The following is a 19070-nucleotide window of genomic DNA, read 5'->3' on the forward strand; positions in this document are numbered from 1 at the left end:
CCTCTCTCTCTCTCCCTCTTTCTCTCTTTATCTCTCTCCCGTCTCCCTCTTCCTTTTCCTCCTTGTCTTATCTGTTGAATTTGATATATTACTTGCATACTCTGGGCTTCTGTGACATTTTCTCTTGATTGCCTTCCTGCTTCTCCAAGGACCACTTAGTCCATCTCCCTTCTGTGACATCATCAGCGAGTTCTTGCCACCTCACTGTAGGTGTTCCTCAAAGTTCAATCCTTGGTCCCCTAATCTTGCTTTTTTTTTCCTCTTGACCTCATTAGTTCCCATTGGTTTTATTATCCTATTTATGCAAATGACTTCCTAATCGGTTTGCCCAGTTCTTCCTTGAGCTTTAATTCCACTTCATTAGCTGCCTGATTTATCAAAGAGAATGTCCCAGGGACCTCAGAATTCAGCATGTCCAAAATGGAATTTTTTATTTTTCCCCTAAAACCCATTCCCCTTCTGAATTTTCTTTTGAAGCCATCACCGTTCTTCTAGTTTTCCAGTTTTGTAATTTTGGCATTCTCCTGGACTTCTCAATCTCCTTCATTTCACATATTATCTATACAGTCCTTTCTCAGGGCCTCTCGTCTCTGTCCCTTTCTCTCCAGCCACTTGCCCATCTTCCTTACTTTAATTCAGGCCCTTAATCACTTCCCACCTGGATCATCTCATTTGCCTCTTAAATGTTGGCCATATCTCCACTTCTGACAATCCCATATCTGATATTAAGACCTTCTCAGTCTTGCCTCAGTCTGTCTTTCCAGGTTCATTAGAATTTCTTCTCCTTCAATCTGCCAAACTGTCCTCCCTGTTCCTTCCTCATGACCATCCATTTCCCATCTCCATTTCTTTGCATTGTCATTGACCATTCCTCTTGCCCACTAGCTGCTCCATCTTTTGAATTCCTTTGAGGTTGCTAGTGCCCTCTCCTTTCCTGTTCCTCCTCCTCCCACCGTCATTATATCTCGTGTATTTTGTCCTGGCACATGATAGATGCTCAATGGATGATTATCCAACAAATCTTGCTGAAGTCATGGGGAAGTTTCTCAAACTCTTAGGTTTCTCAACCTTTGCTCCTCCTCTGTTTTGCAATGTTAGTATCCTTGTAGTAGTAAGAGTATCCTTGATAATTTAGTGAAATTAGATACACAATCTTCAGGATAAGTGATTTTTTTAGATAAATATTTGGAGACCCAGGTTTCAGTTATCATCAATTCTAGACCTGAAGGCTCTTAATTTTAGATACAAGCTTAGAAATCTTGTTGTTGATTACTGTGACCATAGAATGATTCAGTTGTTCTTTGATTAATTAGATTCTCCAAAGAATAGCATTAAAGTCCCAATTTATAATGTTTGAAAAAAGGTTTTGTTTTGTTTGAAATATGCCTTGTGTCCAAACTATGACTGGTTTTTGGGAGGAAGTAATATTTTGAAACTTTTATTGTATCAGATTATATATTATATTGTACTAACTTGTGTCAGATCAGGCTAGTCAATATCATGGAAATCCTACCTTTCTTTTTGAAAGGTATATACTTTTAATATTTCAGGAAAGCACTTGGGTAGCGATTAACATTGCTTTTATGCCCCTGCACCATTTGATCTTCTATAAATTTGTTAGAAATGTCAGCATAGAAGCTGCTGGAAAGAAGAGCAGGATGTCTCTTAGTTGCCTTGGGGAGCACTCTAAGTGGTGGCTTTCCCTGTTGGAATGCTGTGGCTCTTATGCTCCTGAAAGCCCAACTCCCACAGGATTACACATGTATTTTTGTGCTGCGCATAAAGACTTCTTGCTGAGTGGGATACATTAATTTTTAACGACTCTACATTTAGGAGTGATGGCAGTTGAAAAGGCTCTTGGAATTTCAAATATAAACTAGCTTTTTGGTGGTTTTGTTTTTTTCTGGAGGGGGAGTATAAGGAGATGTAATCTTTTTATAGCAAAATTTTCCCTTTTTTAGTTACAAAACACAATAGAACTTGGCTGCTGCCACAAGAGTTAACCGTGTGGTCGTAGCTGACTCAGCTGGGAAGTCAAAACAAGCAGTAGAATTGTCGATACACCGGAGCGCTGTGTGGAGAAGCCAGTGGTAGGGCCTTAACCTTGAGCATTCAAGAGCTCCAGTGCATCACACCAAAGACTGGATCTCCTGCTGACTTTTTATCTGTTGCATTCAGACTGTGTTTATTCAAACTCACAAATGCTTGACTGTACAAGGAAAGGTAGTTGTGACATGTCTGTTCTGAAAGTGTTTTCCCTTCCTCAGTTCATTTGTTTAGTAAAAGGTCTTTTCCACAGAGCACATGCATCTCAGATTTGGATATTACTCTGGGATAACACATTAATAAAAATGATAGTTATTATTTATATGACACTTTATGGTTTTCAAAGTGCTTCACAATCATTATTTCATTTGTCCATCACAACAATCTTGTGATGTTGCTTTTGTTATCTCCATTTTATAGAAGAGGAAACTCAGGGAAGCTATTGAGTGTCCAAAGCTGGATTTGAACTTGAATCTCCCTGATTCCAGGTCAGGAGCTCTTTCTATGGCACCACCAGCAAAACACACTCTTCAAATGGATTTCTTGTCAACTGGGAAGTTTTTCTTTGCTTCATTATTCGAATCACTGGGATGTTCAATTTATAAGATGCACTTGAGTCCTTTTAGATTCCAAACCTTTAGGATTGTGGTATAGCAACAGCTGATACTGGATACCCCACTTTAATCATTTAGGGTTGCAAGTACATGTGATTAAATATATTGGTAGTCCATAAATACTGATATATCTGCTATTTTGTGAGCATTGTGTGAGATATGGTATCTACCTCACATAAAATCTAATAGAAGAAAAAGTCTAGCTTTAAAAGTTAGAGAATAGTTGGATGGCTACTCAATGCCTCCTCTGTATAAAGCATGACACTAAGCTCAAAAATGATAAAAGATTGTCTGCCTGAGGGTGTTCAAGGAGCAAGAGATTGTGCCATATGTACAGGTAAGTGTAACCTGAGATAGAATTATGGGAGAGAGGTGAGGTCCAGAGAGAGCACTCTAAGAAAATGGAAGAAAGGAGGAACACATGCATCTGGGAGTGACGAGAGAAAACTTCCTATCTGAGCTGATCCTTGAAGGGAAGACCAGCAAGAAAGCATCATTATCTGTGGTAGGGTAGAACTTGGAGGTGCCTCGAATTCAGAGAGAAGCAGCCTCACCAACTTATTGCAGGAAGGTTCTTTTAAACTGTCAGTTGTATAAATATATACACCCACATGCAGGAGACTGTCACTGTTGATGTCTTTACTGTGTCAAATCCTATTCTGATGGCTCCTTATAGCACAGGGGTGACTGTTCTTCAAGGCCAGGTTGGACAGCTTGGGTCTCAAGAGCTAAGCTTAGGTTCCAGGAGTTCCTGGTGATCCACAACACCTTTGCTCCTGGCCCCAGATTCTTCTCTCCAAGGACTGGCTTACCTGCCCATCATACTGCCTTCCGGTGGCGGTGGAGTGGCGACTGATCCAGCAGGGCTAGCCTAGAGTTCCTGTCTCACTCTCTGTAAAAAACCTACAGTCACAAATAAGGGACCCCATGTCTGCTATCCAAAGAGCCTTGAACAAAAACTGCTGTCTAACTATGTGCTTGTTGTTTTTAAAATACTGTGTCTTGGGGTCTAAAACTAATTTTTTTTTTTTTTATAAGATTACATAATTGAAAGAACTCTTAGTTACCAAATCCTGAAACCTGTTCAGGGACCAATTTATTTGTATGTCTCTAGGCATTTCTTTTCTGTTTGTCTCCTGTGGGAGTTGCTTCTGTTTGAACTGCTTAAGTGATGATAGTTTTTCTTCCTTATGCTTGACTACCAAATCAAAATTATGCCTTGGGACTAGGGAAAAGAATTTGAAGGATTAAGTACCTTAATTTGAAATTGTGTGAGTATGCTAGAAACTGCTATTCTTCTAGTATCCTCCTGGAAAGCAGAAGGGATTAGAGAATTAAATGGAACCCAGTGCTTCCCATGTCCTAGCTTTGCCTTTGACCACCCTCACCTTCCAACTGCCTTATTGAGACCAGTTTTGCCAGGAGTGGGTCAAGACAGCAAACCAACAAAACAAGGCTTTTGTTGGAACTCTGGAGTCAAATGTTTGTTGTCATTCAGGCCATAAGGCCATCAGTATTCTCCTGGTGGCAGCTTACTCTTAAATTCAACCAAAATAATTGAGAAAAAAGAAATCGTCTCTTGAATATAATAAAAATAATGTTACAGTCATATAAGATATACAATCAAAGCAAATTATATTTTAAGTTGTGGATTTTGCCCCTAAGGTAATTCGGATTTTGTGATTTGGGAAATGAGTGGTGCAGGCTTTGTTCTATCGTATATTAAAGTATGATAGTAAAACACAATAATTGAGCATTTTTTAAGATAGCATATTAAAATAGGTAGCACAACTCAGGGAAAAGAAATGAGAGGCTGAAATCCTATAGATGATACTGAAATGCTTTGCATCTTTACAGAATAAGTGCTTTCTATGAGAAGATGCTAGAGATCCTGAACATTGGAGTACCCTGTAATTAGTTTACTAAAAAAAAAAAACCTGAAATTAATTATAATTTGACATGAAAAAAAGACTGATGTGGAAATTAACCCTGAATTGACTGTCGCTGTCTGCATTTGTTCAAGCCATTACCTTATTAGCTCAAATGTCATATAGAATTCAGTAAAAACTACATAATTCTAAACTAAATAAAGAATTGATAATGAAAGATAGATAAATATCTGTAACAAAGATACCAAAAGAATCTTAGACACTTTAGTCAAGCATACACTTGATTTGCTTGCCAAGCAGAGAAAGATGGTACTGCAAGAAAATAAGCTCATTGAGAATGTCTTACCAAGACACATGATAATGAAGAGTATCATTTCACAAAGTGGTGAAAAGTATGGGTGAATAAAACCAATTTAAAGAAAACTTATCAAGAAATCCAACTGAGCAAAATTATTCTGAAAGCATTTGAAATAAAATACAAGGAACAGGAGAGAAATGGAAAAGATCATCAAAGTTTTTTGTGTTTTTTTTTTTAATATTATAATGTCCCTAGTATATTTCCCTCCTGCCAGAGAGCCATCTCATGAAGCAAATAGGTTTTTTTTTTTTTGTTTGTTTGTTTTGTTTTGTTTTGTTTTGTTTTTAAGCATAACTGATTGGTATTTTGAAAAAGTCTTAAAATGTATGCAATGCATGGCTTTTGTGGGCTTCCGTCTCTACAGAAGGTCAGGTGGAGTAGCTTTTCACCTCACTTTCTTTGAACCATAACTCATTTTTCATTTTTTGGGGTGATGTTTCTTTTCATTTACGCTGTTGTAGCCATTGTATATTTCTTGGATTTACTTACTTAACTCTGAATTAATTCATTTCGATCTTTCCATGTCTCTGCATTCATCACATTTGTCATTTCTCACAGCACAATTAGTATTTGGTTACATTCACGTATCATAATTTGTTTAGTCGTTCCCCAATTAGTGGGCATCTACTTGGTTTCTAAGGTTTTGCTGGCATAAAAATGACTTCCATAATTAATTTTGGTGTCTATAGGGACTTTCTTATCGTTGGGCTATAGTAATTGAATTTTTGGATCGACATGTATGGACATTTTTAGTCCCTTTATTTGCTTGATTCCAGATTTATTTCCAAAATAGTTATACTCATGCATAGCTCTACCAGAAATGAACTAATGTGCTCACCCACCTACAGCCCTTCTAACAGAGATTATTCCCATATTTTGTCATTTTTATAAGTGCAGGATGTAACAGGAAACTTCAGCGTTGTTTTGATTTGCATTTTTCTTAGTATAAGTCATTTGAAGCTTTCTTCTAAATGGTTGCTAATAGTTTGCAGCTCTAAGAACTGTTTATATCCTTTGATTATTGGTTAAGGATTTGGGGACATATATGTATGTGCACATATATTTGTGTGTATTTTATATGTACACATGTAAATGTATACACACACGACACATATATCTGCTAGTTATTTATGTATCTTGCCTGCCAAATGATTATTAGAGAAAGTTGTTACCATGATTGTTTTTTCCTATCTGATCCTAATCTTTTCTTCTCTCATGATCTTTTATACTTCTAAACCATTTCTTCATCCTCACTGTGATCCTTTTCCTTCTGTTCTTTCCTGTAATTCCAGGCTTATTCTGGACTATTTTTCCTCCTCTAATAGGATCCCATATTTGAGATTAATATATGACCATTGAACTGTAAATCTTAAGAGTGCTCTATAAATATGAACTATTGCCATAACCTTTTCCCCTGTATTTCCACCTTGAATCTCTTGTCCCCTTTTTCTAGTCAATAAATATTTATTAAGTGCTTTAACTTGAAGGTAACTGATGGTCCACAACCCGGGCAGTGAGTTAGAGGGGTGTCTCTCTCAAGAACGTGGTGGGATAGGCAGTTGGGCGGGCAAGAGCAGTTTGTCCCTATGCCATAAAGGCAGCACTGGGATACTGAGGACTGGGTCAGGCATGCAAGATGGTCACGGGCATCTGGACTTTGGCGACAGGAAGAAAGAGTGAGGCTGGTGACATCATGTCAAGCCATTAGTTTGTGACCTCTTTGGACCTCTGAGCATGAAGGACCAGCAGCGATTCAGTCTGTGCCAGGCCCTGGGCTAAGCCCGGGGATACAAAGGGAGACCCTCAAGAAGCTCACAGTCTAATGGAGGAGGCAACAAGTGATCTGCAGGATAGAGTGGGAAGGGGCTCAAATTAGGGGAAAGGTTTCCTGGGGAGCCTGGGGTTTTGGTTGGAACTTGAAGAGAGCCAGGAGGCCTTGCTAAGGAAGGCCAAGGAAAATGCCCAGGGCCAAGATGGGAAGTTTGTGGAATTGCCAGACCAGGGCTATTGCAATAAAGGGTAGGTCTTCTGGAGGTAACTAGGAAGGAAAGGGCAGATTAAGTTATGAAAAGCTTTGAATGCCAAACAGGAGGTTTTCAAAATTGACCCTGGAGGCAAAGAAGCCTTTGTTGAGTAGAGGAGGATGTGGTGGCTGAATAAGGATGGACTGGAGTGGGGAGATACTTGAGGCAAACAGACCCACCACCAGCTTTTATCATGGTCTAGGTATGATGTGATAAGGGCATGTAATGGCGATACTCTCATCTGTGATTGATAATTATAGAAATGCTTACAAATTTAGTCCATTCTATATCTGTTTGTTATAATTCAGTATTTTAATGTAGATAGATACCCTCATCTGGCTGGGTCTCAGGCCCAGTTTTTAAAGATTGATTTCTCCTTCCTTTGGTGGATTTTTTTGGTGGTGGTGGTGGTGCTAAGGAGTTGAGATGGTAATCAGCTGCATGTGCTGTCCACATATCCCTCCTATTTTGTAAATGATCTTGTATTCAAAAACAAGTGTAACTTTGCACTGTCTTGTTTATCCACTTCAGAGAGCAAATGTTTGTTGTTAATTTTAAGTTTTTGACCTCATAGTTTTTGTTTTACTTTTCAAAGAAATTCGATTCAATGTCTACTTTCATCCATTTCCAGTTATTCATAATCAGTAGTAGCTTGTTTATAATTCCTCTGTTGTATCTATTACAAAATGTCATCCATCCTTCACTTGAAAATCTCCAATGAAGGAGATACTTTCTGCTTCTTTGATGCAGCTTTAGTCATTTTTTTAAAACATTGAACCTAAATCTGTCCCTCTGTACCTTCTACTTATTTCACTTAGTTCTGTTCTCTCTGGTGCTATCCAGGCCAAGTCTAATCCTTCTTCTAGTTGTATAGCTAGCTGACTATATATATGTGTGTAAGTTGGATTTGAACTCAAGTCCTTATGATTCAGGGCTGGCCTGAGTCACAATGCACTACTTGTTTGTTCCCCTCTCCCCTTTTTTGAAATTACACTTTGCTTTATGGTGATTCTTTAGTCGATTTTTAAAAATGACAATAAAGTTCACACTTTGATAAATGTTAGTAATTATAACAAAAGTCTTTAGAGAAATAAAATTCATCTATTATATACAACCATAGTATTGCCTTCTTTTGGTACCAAAAGGACCAAGTTTTAAATTCAGCAAATAAATTTTACTTAACCAAACCCCTCAATTTCTATGTATTTTACTATGAAAATTAAACAGAAAATTTAATCTTTTATTCATTTATGAATAAGCAAGATGTAGAGAAAGTTGGTTTTATATGAGCCCCCAAATTATTTTTCTTGTATTCCCTTCTACTCATTAAATTAATGGATTTAAACATTGTCAGTGTAAATATAAAATAAATACAAAGTTTGTCAGTAAAGCTGTAAATGCCCACTTAATTTTGATAATGTAGTTGAAAAAACGATGAAAAATTTAATCATTATTACTATATGTGTATTTGGTCTTTTCTCTAATCATAAGTAATTGGATTATACACAGTGTTAATTCTCACATGGCTTGGGATTAGCAACCATTTGTTTTCTTTTTCATGTTCAGTTTTTGTGATATCTAGTGCCTCACATAATTGTTTTTGAAAAATTATTCATTTTATACACATACTAACACCCAGACATAAGGGTCTGTTGTAAAAGTCAGTAATAAACCTTTGGCCATTTTAATTTCATAATTTTGAACCATATTTTAAAAATGTTTTTGTAGTTATCTTTGTTTTTCTATCACCTACATTTCATAGTATAAAGAAGAGGAAAAATAAAAATTCAGCAAAAAACATCTTTACAAATCCAGAAAATTATACTATGTTGTATAATAGTGTATTCCGATAACCAGTGGTGCTACAGTACAAATGGCCTTATAGCTTCCCTTGGAGACAAGCTTGGTCATTTTAATTTTGTAGCGTTAAGTTTTCATTTCTGTTCATTGTTGATAAACCATATTGTGGGTGTGTTTACCCAACCTATACAACTCCCTCACTGAAATCATTCCGGATTGAAGTATCTCATGACTTGGTTTCAAAGATCTTGTCAGTTTCTATGTCAGATATCTCTCTTCATCCTCTGCCCCATTTTGGTGTCTGTATGGTGGTTCTCGTTCCTATGCTGTGAAGGCAAGATTAGATGATAGCCAAGGGTTGCATGAAGTTATTTTTCTTGCTGTCAGTGGGCATTTAGTGAAATCCACTCAGAAAGCAACTTTGTACAATGGAAAGATTACCGTCTTTGGAGTCAGAGCACCTGACTTGTCTCAAGATTACAGCCAAGTGGGGCGATTCAGTTAACTTTCCTGAGCTTCTGTTTCCTCATCTGTAAAATGAGACAATTGGACTGGATGTTCTTTCAGGTTCTTTGATTGTATGATTTCTGATGACTCCATGTCTCTTTTCAGCTTCTGTGTTTCATGGTTTCATTTCTAGTAAGGACAGTGATGATGAATGTCAGTTAATCCTTCCCTCCCTTTCTTTCTCCATTCTGAAGCAGTCATAGTGAACTTTTTTTTAATGGTTGCCATGGTCACCTAGTATCCAGCCTACTACCAATGGGTAGTTTTCATCACCTGGAGTGTAAAAATAAATGTGGGACTGTATTTCAGAAATTGAAAGAATAATTTTCCTGAATTAAAAGTGGCATCAAATATAATTAATTAATGCTGATAGAAAAGTTTACTCAGCACAGGTTGAAGAATTCTTTCAATGAGAGTTAAACTTTATTTAGGGACTTTTTTGTTTTGGTGCATTTCTGTTTCCCCATCTGCATCTATAACTGGATTCTTTATGTTGAGTGATATTCAATCATTTAGGTGGAAAATGAGGAATATTGAACCACAATATTCTTTGCTTTGAATAACTAGGTAATGCTAATTGAAGGAAGAAAGATCTCTTTTTGGCCTTTGTTTTTAGCATAGTTGACCATACATAAGATATAACTAATAGAACTATTAATAATATAAATAACCATTATGTTCCTTTACTATTCTATTCTTTTAAATTTCCTATTTCAGCTTCTCAAAAATCTTTATTTAAAGGTTAGATAATTGAAAAAGGAATAGATCTACTGCCAAGCTTTCCTTTTGTTGTACCACTGAGATAAAAGTGGTGACAGAATATATGACAATTTCATAAGTGATAATAGTCTACTGAATCCTGGACCTGGGCCACTTTACAACCTGAAAAAGAAATTAAATAATCCAGATGTGGACTGCTGCCTTCATAAATCAGAAAGCTAGGTATCTTTGAGAATTTTGCCTCCTTATGGTTCTCTTAATATGAGAGTGAGCCATACTGTGAAATTAAAAACATTTCTCAATAAATACATTAAATAAAATGTGAAATGATCAAGAGTCAAAATTGAAAAAATACAAGAGATCTTTATTTCTTTTCTTCTTTGAACAAGCTTTCACATTTCTGCTATGTGAGAACTTTTGCAATGACAGCTTATTATTCCCCACACCCTGGTCTTCTCCAGGTATTCTTATATCATAAACCAGCTGTACCAATTAAATAAAATATGTTAAAAAAAAAAAACCAAATCAAAAAGACAGTTTATAATTTTATAATCTCTACATTTTTTAGATTAACTTTTAGACAACAAAGATTCTTACAATATTATGGTATTAACCATAATAGTTTTTTTACTATTCATTGATTGCTCACTAGGTATATGATACTCATCTTTCCTGAGATGTCTGTCTCAGCATACTTTAACAGGCATATCTGTCATTGATTACTGGTCAGTTCTGTGAAATTTCTGTGGTATATGTAAAAATGGTACAGTATCTTTTGAACAGTTAATGAATGTAAAGTAAATTGTTAAAGTTTTCTTCAGTATGTCTTTGGAGGAAAAAAAAGTAAACATAGGAAGTATATTGGTTTGCATGCCTGTTCATCTGGAATAGGATTAAGATTGGCTTTGGAAGGAAAAGCTAGAAGACTTGGAGAACTTTAGAGCCTGACCTTTGAGACATTTGATATGAAAACGTGATTTTGTTTCAGGTCCCAATTTTGAGAGAATCTGATGAAGGAAGAAATGAATATAAAATATAGCCTTTGCTGTAAAGGCCTAAGGCAGCTAATAGGGTTTATTGGGGGATGGAGAATGAAACATTAATAATAATGATTTCTTAGGGTTGTCATCTAATCTGAATTTTTCACAGGTTCTCTTATAAAAGAGTACATTATTAATGTTATTTGCTCCAAATTTCCTTCTATAATAAAGTCACGTTTTAAAAATCATATGTATATGCATATATATAATTTTAAAATGTGATTTGTGGCAATTTTGTAGTGGCAAGAAACTGGAAACTGAGGGGATGCCCATCAGTTGGAGAATGGTTGAATAAGTTATGGTATATAAATGTTATGGAATATAACGGATCCCTCTCAGTGTGGCAGTAGGTCCTCAGTGGAAGGATATGTGCTTGGTCCCAAGCTCTTTTTCATCATGGACTTGTCTGGTCATCAGATTTGCAGATGTCACAAAGTTGGGAGAAGGCTAGAGGATTAGGCTGAATTTAATAGATTAAATCTAAGGATCAATGGATAGTCTTGTACTTGGATACAGAAAGAATCAGTTTCACATATCTCAGATAAAGGCAGCAATTCAGAGTTACCTGAGTGACCCACTGACACACTGAGAGTGATCCATTAATAACAGGGATTCTTTGAACATGTGCCTGAGTGCATTATCTTCTAAGCCATCTTTTTTAGCATCCCCCTCAACTACTAGTTTAGCAACCAAGGTGATGTGATATCCAAGGGGAAAAAAAAAACCAAACCTGTTGATGGAACCTCAAACTGCATAAAAAAAGGGTCTAGCTTCTAGAAATAAAAGTATGATGATCTTTCTATTTTCTGCCCTCATCACACCAGCTTTCTTTACCATGTTAAACTTCGCCATAATTTAAGAACAACATTGGTGAAATGGAGAGTCTCCAAAGGAGCAATTGGAAGGTGAAAAGCCTTGAGTTGGTGGTAGATGAGGGTCAGAGGTCAGATATGGCTGTTGGTTTAGAAATACTGTAAAGGATTGTTGCCTGCAAAAGAAATTTGTCTTCTGTTTTGGCCCAGTGGGGTCAAGTGGAGGAATTTACAAAGAGGAATCTTTAGTCTTAATATCAGGGAAAAAATCCCAACAATTGGAGCCATCCAGAAGGGGAATGAGGTAGTGATTTTCTCTTCCTTGGAGATGTTCAAGCAAGAACTAGATATCACTTGTTGGGCATATTATATTAGGTATTCTCTTCGTGTGTAGGATGGTCTTGATGACCACTGATGACTCAGCTCTCAAATTCTCTTGTTCTGTTATTGACCAAATTTGAGTAATAATGAGCTATTGTGTATTGGACTACCTGTCATTTAGGGAAGGGGTTGGGGGGAAGGAGGGGAAAATTTGGAACAGAAGGTTTAGCAAGGGGCAGTGTTGAGAAACCCATGCATATGTTTTGTAAATAAAAAGCTTTAATAAAAAAAATTAATAATGAACCATTGTGGGACTTGCAACAAGATAACCAATTCAGAAGCCAATTGTTGGATGTCAGTTTTGATGTCAGTGGAGTAAGAATAAGAAAAAAGCTCGTCACCAGAAAGAATGAGAAAAAAAGAATAAAGCAGCATCAGAAAGAGCATTAATACACAACTAAGTGCTAGAGAGTAAGAAAAAATGATTTTAAATCCATAAAGCAGAGGTGAAGTACTACCCTATCTATTGCAAAATCCTCAAGAATTACCACAGAACACTTCAGCAACCTCTAAAATGTTTGAGAAGAGCAGTAAGGTAAAGGAAAAGTATGAATAAGAATTAGGATCTTAAAAGAAGAAATCAGGAGGACAAACAAGAGAATAGTTGACTTAGAGTACTATACTCTCCTACGGTAAGTACACTGAAAGGTCATGGTTGATTTGGAAGTAAAAATGCAGAAAGTGAAAAAATTGATTGTCAGAAGAAATCAAAAAAGAAAATTGGGAGAACACTTGGACTATCTACAGTAGAAAGCAAATGATTTTGGAATTAGAATGCACAGAGCTAATTTAGGAATTAACACTCTTCAAGAAGAATGTGAGATAAAGAAAAAAATTTAATTGCTCTACTCCAGAAATTTAAAATTTAATATTTATTTTCTCCCGAATCCATGTAAAAATCAATTTAAAATTCTTTTTTCCAGATTTTGAGTTTCAAATTCTCTCCTTCAGGAACTCTTATTGGAAAATTGTCCAGAAGTATTAGAAGACAGGCAAAGTACAATTTGGTAGAATTCATCATTTAAAAAAATTAGAAACCCAAGTTTAATAAACCTACTTATATTGAAAGCAACAGAACTTCAGCATTAAACATCTTACCAGAAGTTTGAATGAAATCCTTAAGATTTCAGGAAAAATAGTCCCACTTGTCTAAGACTATATTTCTTTCATAAGATCTTACAGGAAAAATAATATATTCCAGAAAGTAAGTAAAATAATTTTTGAACCTCAAAATATTATCCTACAAGTCTGAGCATCACCAGAAGTCTTTCACTGAAAAAAAGATGATCTCTCAGCCAAAGGGAAAATAATTTAAGATAATCATTTTGTAGCATCAAGACATTTGGATTGGAAATTCATCAAGCAAAGTAAATTTATGAAAGATATCCATATAGCAAGAAAGGATTAAGTATAAACTTGTACTTTTTTTTTCCTGAGGCAATTGGGGTTAAATGACTTGCCCAGGGTCACACAGCTAGTAAGTGCTAAATGTCTGAGGCCAGATTTGAACTCAGGTCCTCCTAACTTCAGAGTTGGTACTCAATTCACTGTGCCACCTCGCTGCCCCTAAACTCATTCTTTATATGCCTCCATGGCAGGGCTTCTTTTTAAAAATGCTACAACTGGTTTCAGTGTAATTACATAGAAATATATTTAATTTTGTGTAATTAATAATAAAAATTTCATTATTTCAACTTTTTCTATTTTTCTCTATATTTAAAAAAATGCATTAAAAAGCCTTATTTTGAAGCATCCATCAACTGAATTCTCACCACACAGTTTTTCCCCCTCACAATTTTCATCTTGCATGTGGGCCATTGAAGAAACAAAACACTTTCAGGATTTGCTTCACAAAGAAGTGCGTAAGAAAGAGTTGAATATAGAATCAATATTTCTGGGTTCAGAACATGCAGTCTAGCATTTAATATTGTTGGAATGGGACCACATGGATCAAGACTTTTCAAATGAGGCAAAATCCTTGAGCACCAAATGTATTCTTGTGAGCCATGGCCTTCCCTAGGCAAGAAGGACTCCAGAGAGAAAGGGTGAGCTGGGGCTTAGTATCGTCCTACTTCCTAACCTGGGCAAGAGAATTTATTAACATCTGTATTAACATCTTTTTAATCTCTTGTTTTGCTTGAAAATGAGGTTAAGAAGAGGAGAAGAGAGGTAGCAGTTTAGTATTTGGGGTCAAGACCCTTGGGGAAACAAATCAAAGTTCTTTCTGGAAGCTCAAAATACATTTCTCTTGAGGTTGGAAGGGGCTTTGAGATCTTGGCCATACTAGATTACATCTGAGTAGAAGGGATACTTAAAAAGACTCTGTTCCCTGGACAGGGGATGTATGTCTTTTTATCATGGTCCTATGCCTTATTTAGGTAAGACTAGTGGGTAAGGAGGATTCTGGGTCTCCAGGAGCTGAAGTCCATCAGGTAGCTATGGCCCTCCCAGTAGGTATGGGTGGTAAATTGAATAGTGTAAATTAAGTCTGGTGATGTTGATTCTTAATCCAGAACTGTTTCTACCTCCTCATACTCTTTTCTTCATGAATTAATATTTCTTAAAATAGAACGTCCCAAAAGAAATTCCTTCAGACAAAGAGATGAGGAAGAATACCAATGAATAATCACTTTCTTAGCTGAGCTATCTCCAAGAGTAAAACACAAGACATTTTTCCTCTAAAGAATTTTCTTACATGAATATCATAATTTTTTTTTTTTTAAATGTGCAAAAGCCATCCATTGTAGATGATATCCTAGAGTAATCTAGAGGGGAAAACGCATAAGAAAAGGAATCAATTAAATTTGCATTTGTTAGAAAAGGGTACTCCAAATGAATGTTGGTTGAACTAAGAGATGGGTTGATTAGGGGGAAGAGAATTAGAATCACTTTGGAGGTGAAGGATAAAAAAGACAATAGTAATAATCAAAACATATAAATAGAAGGAGGTAGGAGGGGATTGATTTTGACAAGAGAACAGGATAAGATCAGTATAAGCAAAACAAACAAGAATAAGTAAATTTAATAAAATGAAATTAAAGTAGAATTTATTGGAAAAAGTACTAAATTGCAAAATAAATACTAACAGATTGCTGCGGAACTAGATAAGAAACACTAAACCATAAAGACACACAAAGAATTAAAATGTAGCGTTGGAACAAAATGTATTGTGCTTCGTGTGATTTTTAAAAGTGGGATTAAAAATCATGCTTTTGGATAAAGCAGTAGTAGGAAATTAGTAATGTCAAAGAAAGATAAACAAGAAAGTCACATTATGCCTAAAGATGACAAGTAAGATATATATATTCAACAAATCAGACCTGTGCACTTCTGACACATGCTGGTAATGTGAACCTGAGCATAGTATTAAATAACACATATAAACAACATCTAAATATTTATTGGAAAAGCTCAGGAGAATGCAAAAAAGAAAGAGCAAGATTATATTTATAGATGATCTTAATACTTGGCTTTCAGAAGTAGATAAAGCAGAGAGAAAGACCATGAAGAAAAGAATTAAAAGTTGTCAACAAATTTAAGGGAAAATTAAATTTGAAAGACATAATGTTTCAATGTAAATATTGAATAATAACCTGTATTTTTCAACAGTACACAGCTTTTTAAAAAAAGCATATTGATAACTTTTGTTTTATACCATAATCATTTCCTGATGTATAGCTTTCTTTTCCCTTCCCCACAGAACTCCCTCACAACAAAGAATTAAATAAAACTAACAAGAATAAACATTTATTAAGCACTTACTGTGTATCTGGCACTGTGCAGAGCACTGGTGGTATAAATACAAGCAAAAAGAAAGACAGTTCCTGCAGTTTATGAATTTATGTACAAGTAGAGAAAGACAGCATATAAAGGGGAGTTGGGAAGTGATGAGGGTTTGGGGGAATGTGGTATCCAAGTCCAGAAAATCAGGAAGTTGGCCAGTCTGGGCTCCTACTTAAAATAGAAGCGCTCCCCCTCTCTCTGGAGGGGGAGAAACTCATCAATGGGGAAAGGGGGACCCCCAATAGCCCAGGTAGGTAGCCCAGGACAAAGAAGGCTGTATCCCAGAACTTAGGTCATGTTCTGCTGCTGTCCAGTTCTGCCTCTTCCTCCCCCTTCTCTAAAGTCCTGTTACCATTTTCTAGGACTGACACCAGCTGTTGTGCCTCAGTGTGAGTTTTATCTGCTTTTTTATGGTGCATTCATTCTCATTCTTTTAAAAAGCCCTTTCTGTTGCTTTGCCACACATTGTTGATCCATTTCACAGTCCATGAAGCACCCTTTATTTCCAGTTTTTTGAGGACAAAAACATGTTTTCATGATATTGAGTTAGGGAGTCGTGGAAGATGTGCGAATATGCAATAATAGATGTTTCTAAGGAACTTTAAATTCATAGTTCCATAGATTTAGAATTGGAAGGGACTCCATTAAGTGTGGCCCCCCCTCATTTTACAGATGAGGAAACTGGGCCTGAGAGAAGTTAAATAACATGCTCAGGATTATGCTTCTTTATATGTTTAAGGCAATCTTGGTTTTCCAAGTCAAGGACTCCAAGGTCTTTGGAAATCTTTCTGTGACTCCAGGCTCAACTCCCTATCTATGACGCCATTCCTGTAAAGTACTAGTAGTATCCCCACTTTACAAATAGGAAAGCTGAGACTCAGAAAGGCTGGAACTATGTAGAGTTGTTCTTTTTTTTGCAGAAACTGAAAATCTTAAAAGGATTGCCTAGAGTAAGGGTCTGTAAACATAGGTCTTGGGTCATCTCTGGCTCTGTCTGCTCAGCTCTTTCTGACTCCAGGCTTAGCACTCTATCCACTGCATCATCCGGCTCCCCAAGGATAAGTGACTTGTTCCAGGTCACATAGCCAGCATGTATCTGAAGTAACAGCTTTCTCATTGTTGTGCCATATTAGAGCTCAAAGAATTTCAAAGAAAATGGGAAAATGATATAAAAATAAGACATCCGTATAGTAATTTATATTAAAAATTTGACAGTCAAAAATTCCTAAATGAGCTCACCCTTTCTGATCATTGCATTTCAGGGCAACAGGGGGGCCTTCAGGCCGGAGTGGACATCGAATGGTACCTTGGAAGAGACAATTAATCATCTTTGGGGGATTCCATGAGAGTACAAGGTTGGTATTAATGATTGAGAATTAATTCCATATAAATATATTGTTTTCTCCTGCATTCATTGCATGATAAATTAATATTAACTAGCTCTTTCCTCCCAAATTCCCTGTTCTGTTCTTTCATTTGAAGGAAAAGTTTCTTTTGATTGAACAGTAAAGGTTACACTCACTGTAGTGGGAATTTAGATTTTATGGGAAGAATCATTTTGAGCTGACAGAAACATCATCTCAGAGGAAGCAGGGACCCAGAGAGCAGCTAGTCCAGTAAAAAGTCCTCCGATGGCATCCAAACGAGGTGCTTCTCTGAACACCATCAGAAAAGCTCCAAGATGGGAGCACTCCTGTTAGTGATGTGTTACCTATAAAGATTTTCACAGGAATCTTTTTTTCTAGTGATGACTTCAGTGAAACATTATAATTATTGACATTGAGCTTCCTAAAAGTAGAAGTTTAGAGCACATCTAGAAGTCAAATGGTTCTGTGATTACCTGGCTCTGATAATATTTGATGTCAGCATGTGATTTAGCCACATAAATAAAGAATAATTTTCTAATGGCTTTTTTACTCCCTTGTGTTCTGCCTCCATTTTTATCAGTCAGTCGGCAAGTATTTCAGGGCTTCTTGTAGTGTAGCTGCTACAGTACCGTGTCATTTAGAAATTCTTGAATTTCTTTGACCTTTTAGATATTCACTTGATGTCGAAATGTAGATGTAGGAATTAAGTAATTAATTATTTAGGAAGTTAAAGAAGTCTCTTGAAAAATTTAATTCTAAATATGTTAACAGTTAACTTTTTAGCTTCTTTGAGTTAGAAATGGTAAACTTTTTCATGTACATTTGGAAAAAAGTTATAGAATTGGAAGAAGTCGGAAAATAGTCTTTTCTTGAGTTGCTTCCATTAGAGAGACTTTCTAGCATTCCATAGGGAAATGTGTCTTTCTTGCTAAGATGAACAGGATGGCATCTGAAAAAGCCATGGATTTGGAGCTACAAGGTCAGTAGATCAGCAAGGTTTGGGGCACTTGCTGTCTGCCAAGTACTGTGCGAAGTGCTAGGGCTAGAAATCAAGACAAAACCAACAGCTGCCCTCAAGGAGCTCACGTCTAAGGGGGGAGAGACACTGACCACAACTGTGGCCATGGAGAAGGTCTGGCATGGGGTCAGGAACAGGCTCCTGGAAGAGCTGGGCTCTGAACCAAGTGGGAAAGAGAGCTGGGGCTCTGTGCTGCTGAGATGAGGAGGGAGAGAGTCGGGAAGGCAGTCAAGTATAAGCAGGGGAAAGGGAAAGTGGTTGGGGCCACTGAGGACCAGCTCTCCAGGGATGGATGACTACGAACCATCTTATTCAAAAGTCCCTGCAAAAGTACCTATCAGTCCATTACTCAGTTAAGCATCTTCTGTGTGCCAGGGGACACAACATATCTGTAGTGTGTAGGAGGGAAGTAAGCATTTATTAAGCCCCTTAAGTACTAAGTATTTGACAATTATTATTTCATATGATCTTCTCTAGGTAGATGCTATTGTGATCCCCTATTTTTATTGTTAATTTCTCTCCATTAGACGGGGGGCTCCTTAAAGGCAAGGACTGAGTTTTGCCTTCATATTTCAGCTCTTAGCCCAGTGCCTGGCATATAGTAGGTGCTTAATAAATGTTTATTGATTAATTGATATTTATTGACTGGAAATAAATCCAAGCTAATTTGGGAGAGCACTCGCAGTAAGGGCTAGAGGAATGAGGAGAAAT

General features: G+C 36.6%; 1 protein-coding gene across 4 annotated transcripts in view; it reads left to right on the forward strand.

Moving 5' to 3' along the window:
• KLHDC4 (kelch domain containing 4) overlaps positions 1-19070 on the forward strand; it is an 88377-nt gene that overhangs the window by 38784 nt on the left and 30523 nt on the right. For all 4 annotated transcript variants that reach the window (XM_074286255.1, XM_074286256.1, XM_074286257.1 and 1 more), the window contains one exon: positions 17237-17329. In XM_074286255.1, the coding sequence (XP_074142356.1) occupies positions 17237-17329 (93 nt within the window). The remainder of the gene's footprint in view (positions 1-17236; positions 17330-19070) is intronic.

This window comes from Sminthopsis crassicaudata, chromosome 2 (assembly GCF_048593235.1).
Source record: "Sminthopsis crassicaudata isolate SCR6 chromosome 2, ASM4859323v1, whole genome shotgun sequence".
Lineage (NCBI taxonomy): Eukaryota > Metazoa > Chordata > Mammalia > Dasyuromorphia > Dasyuridae > Sminthopsis > Sminthopsis crassicaudata.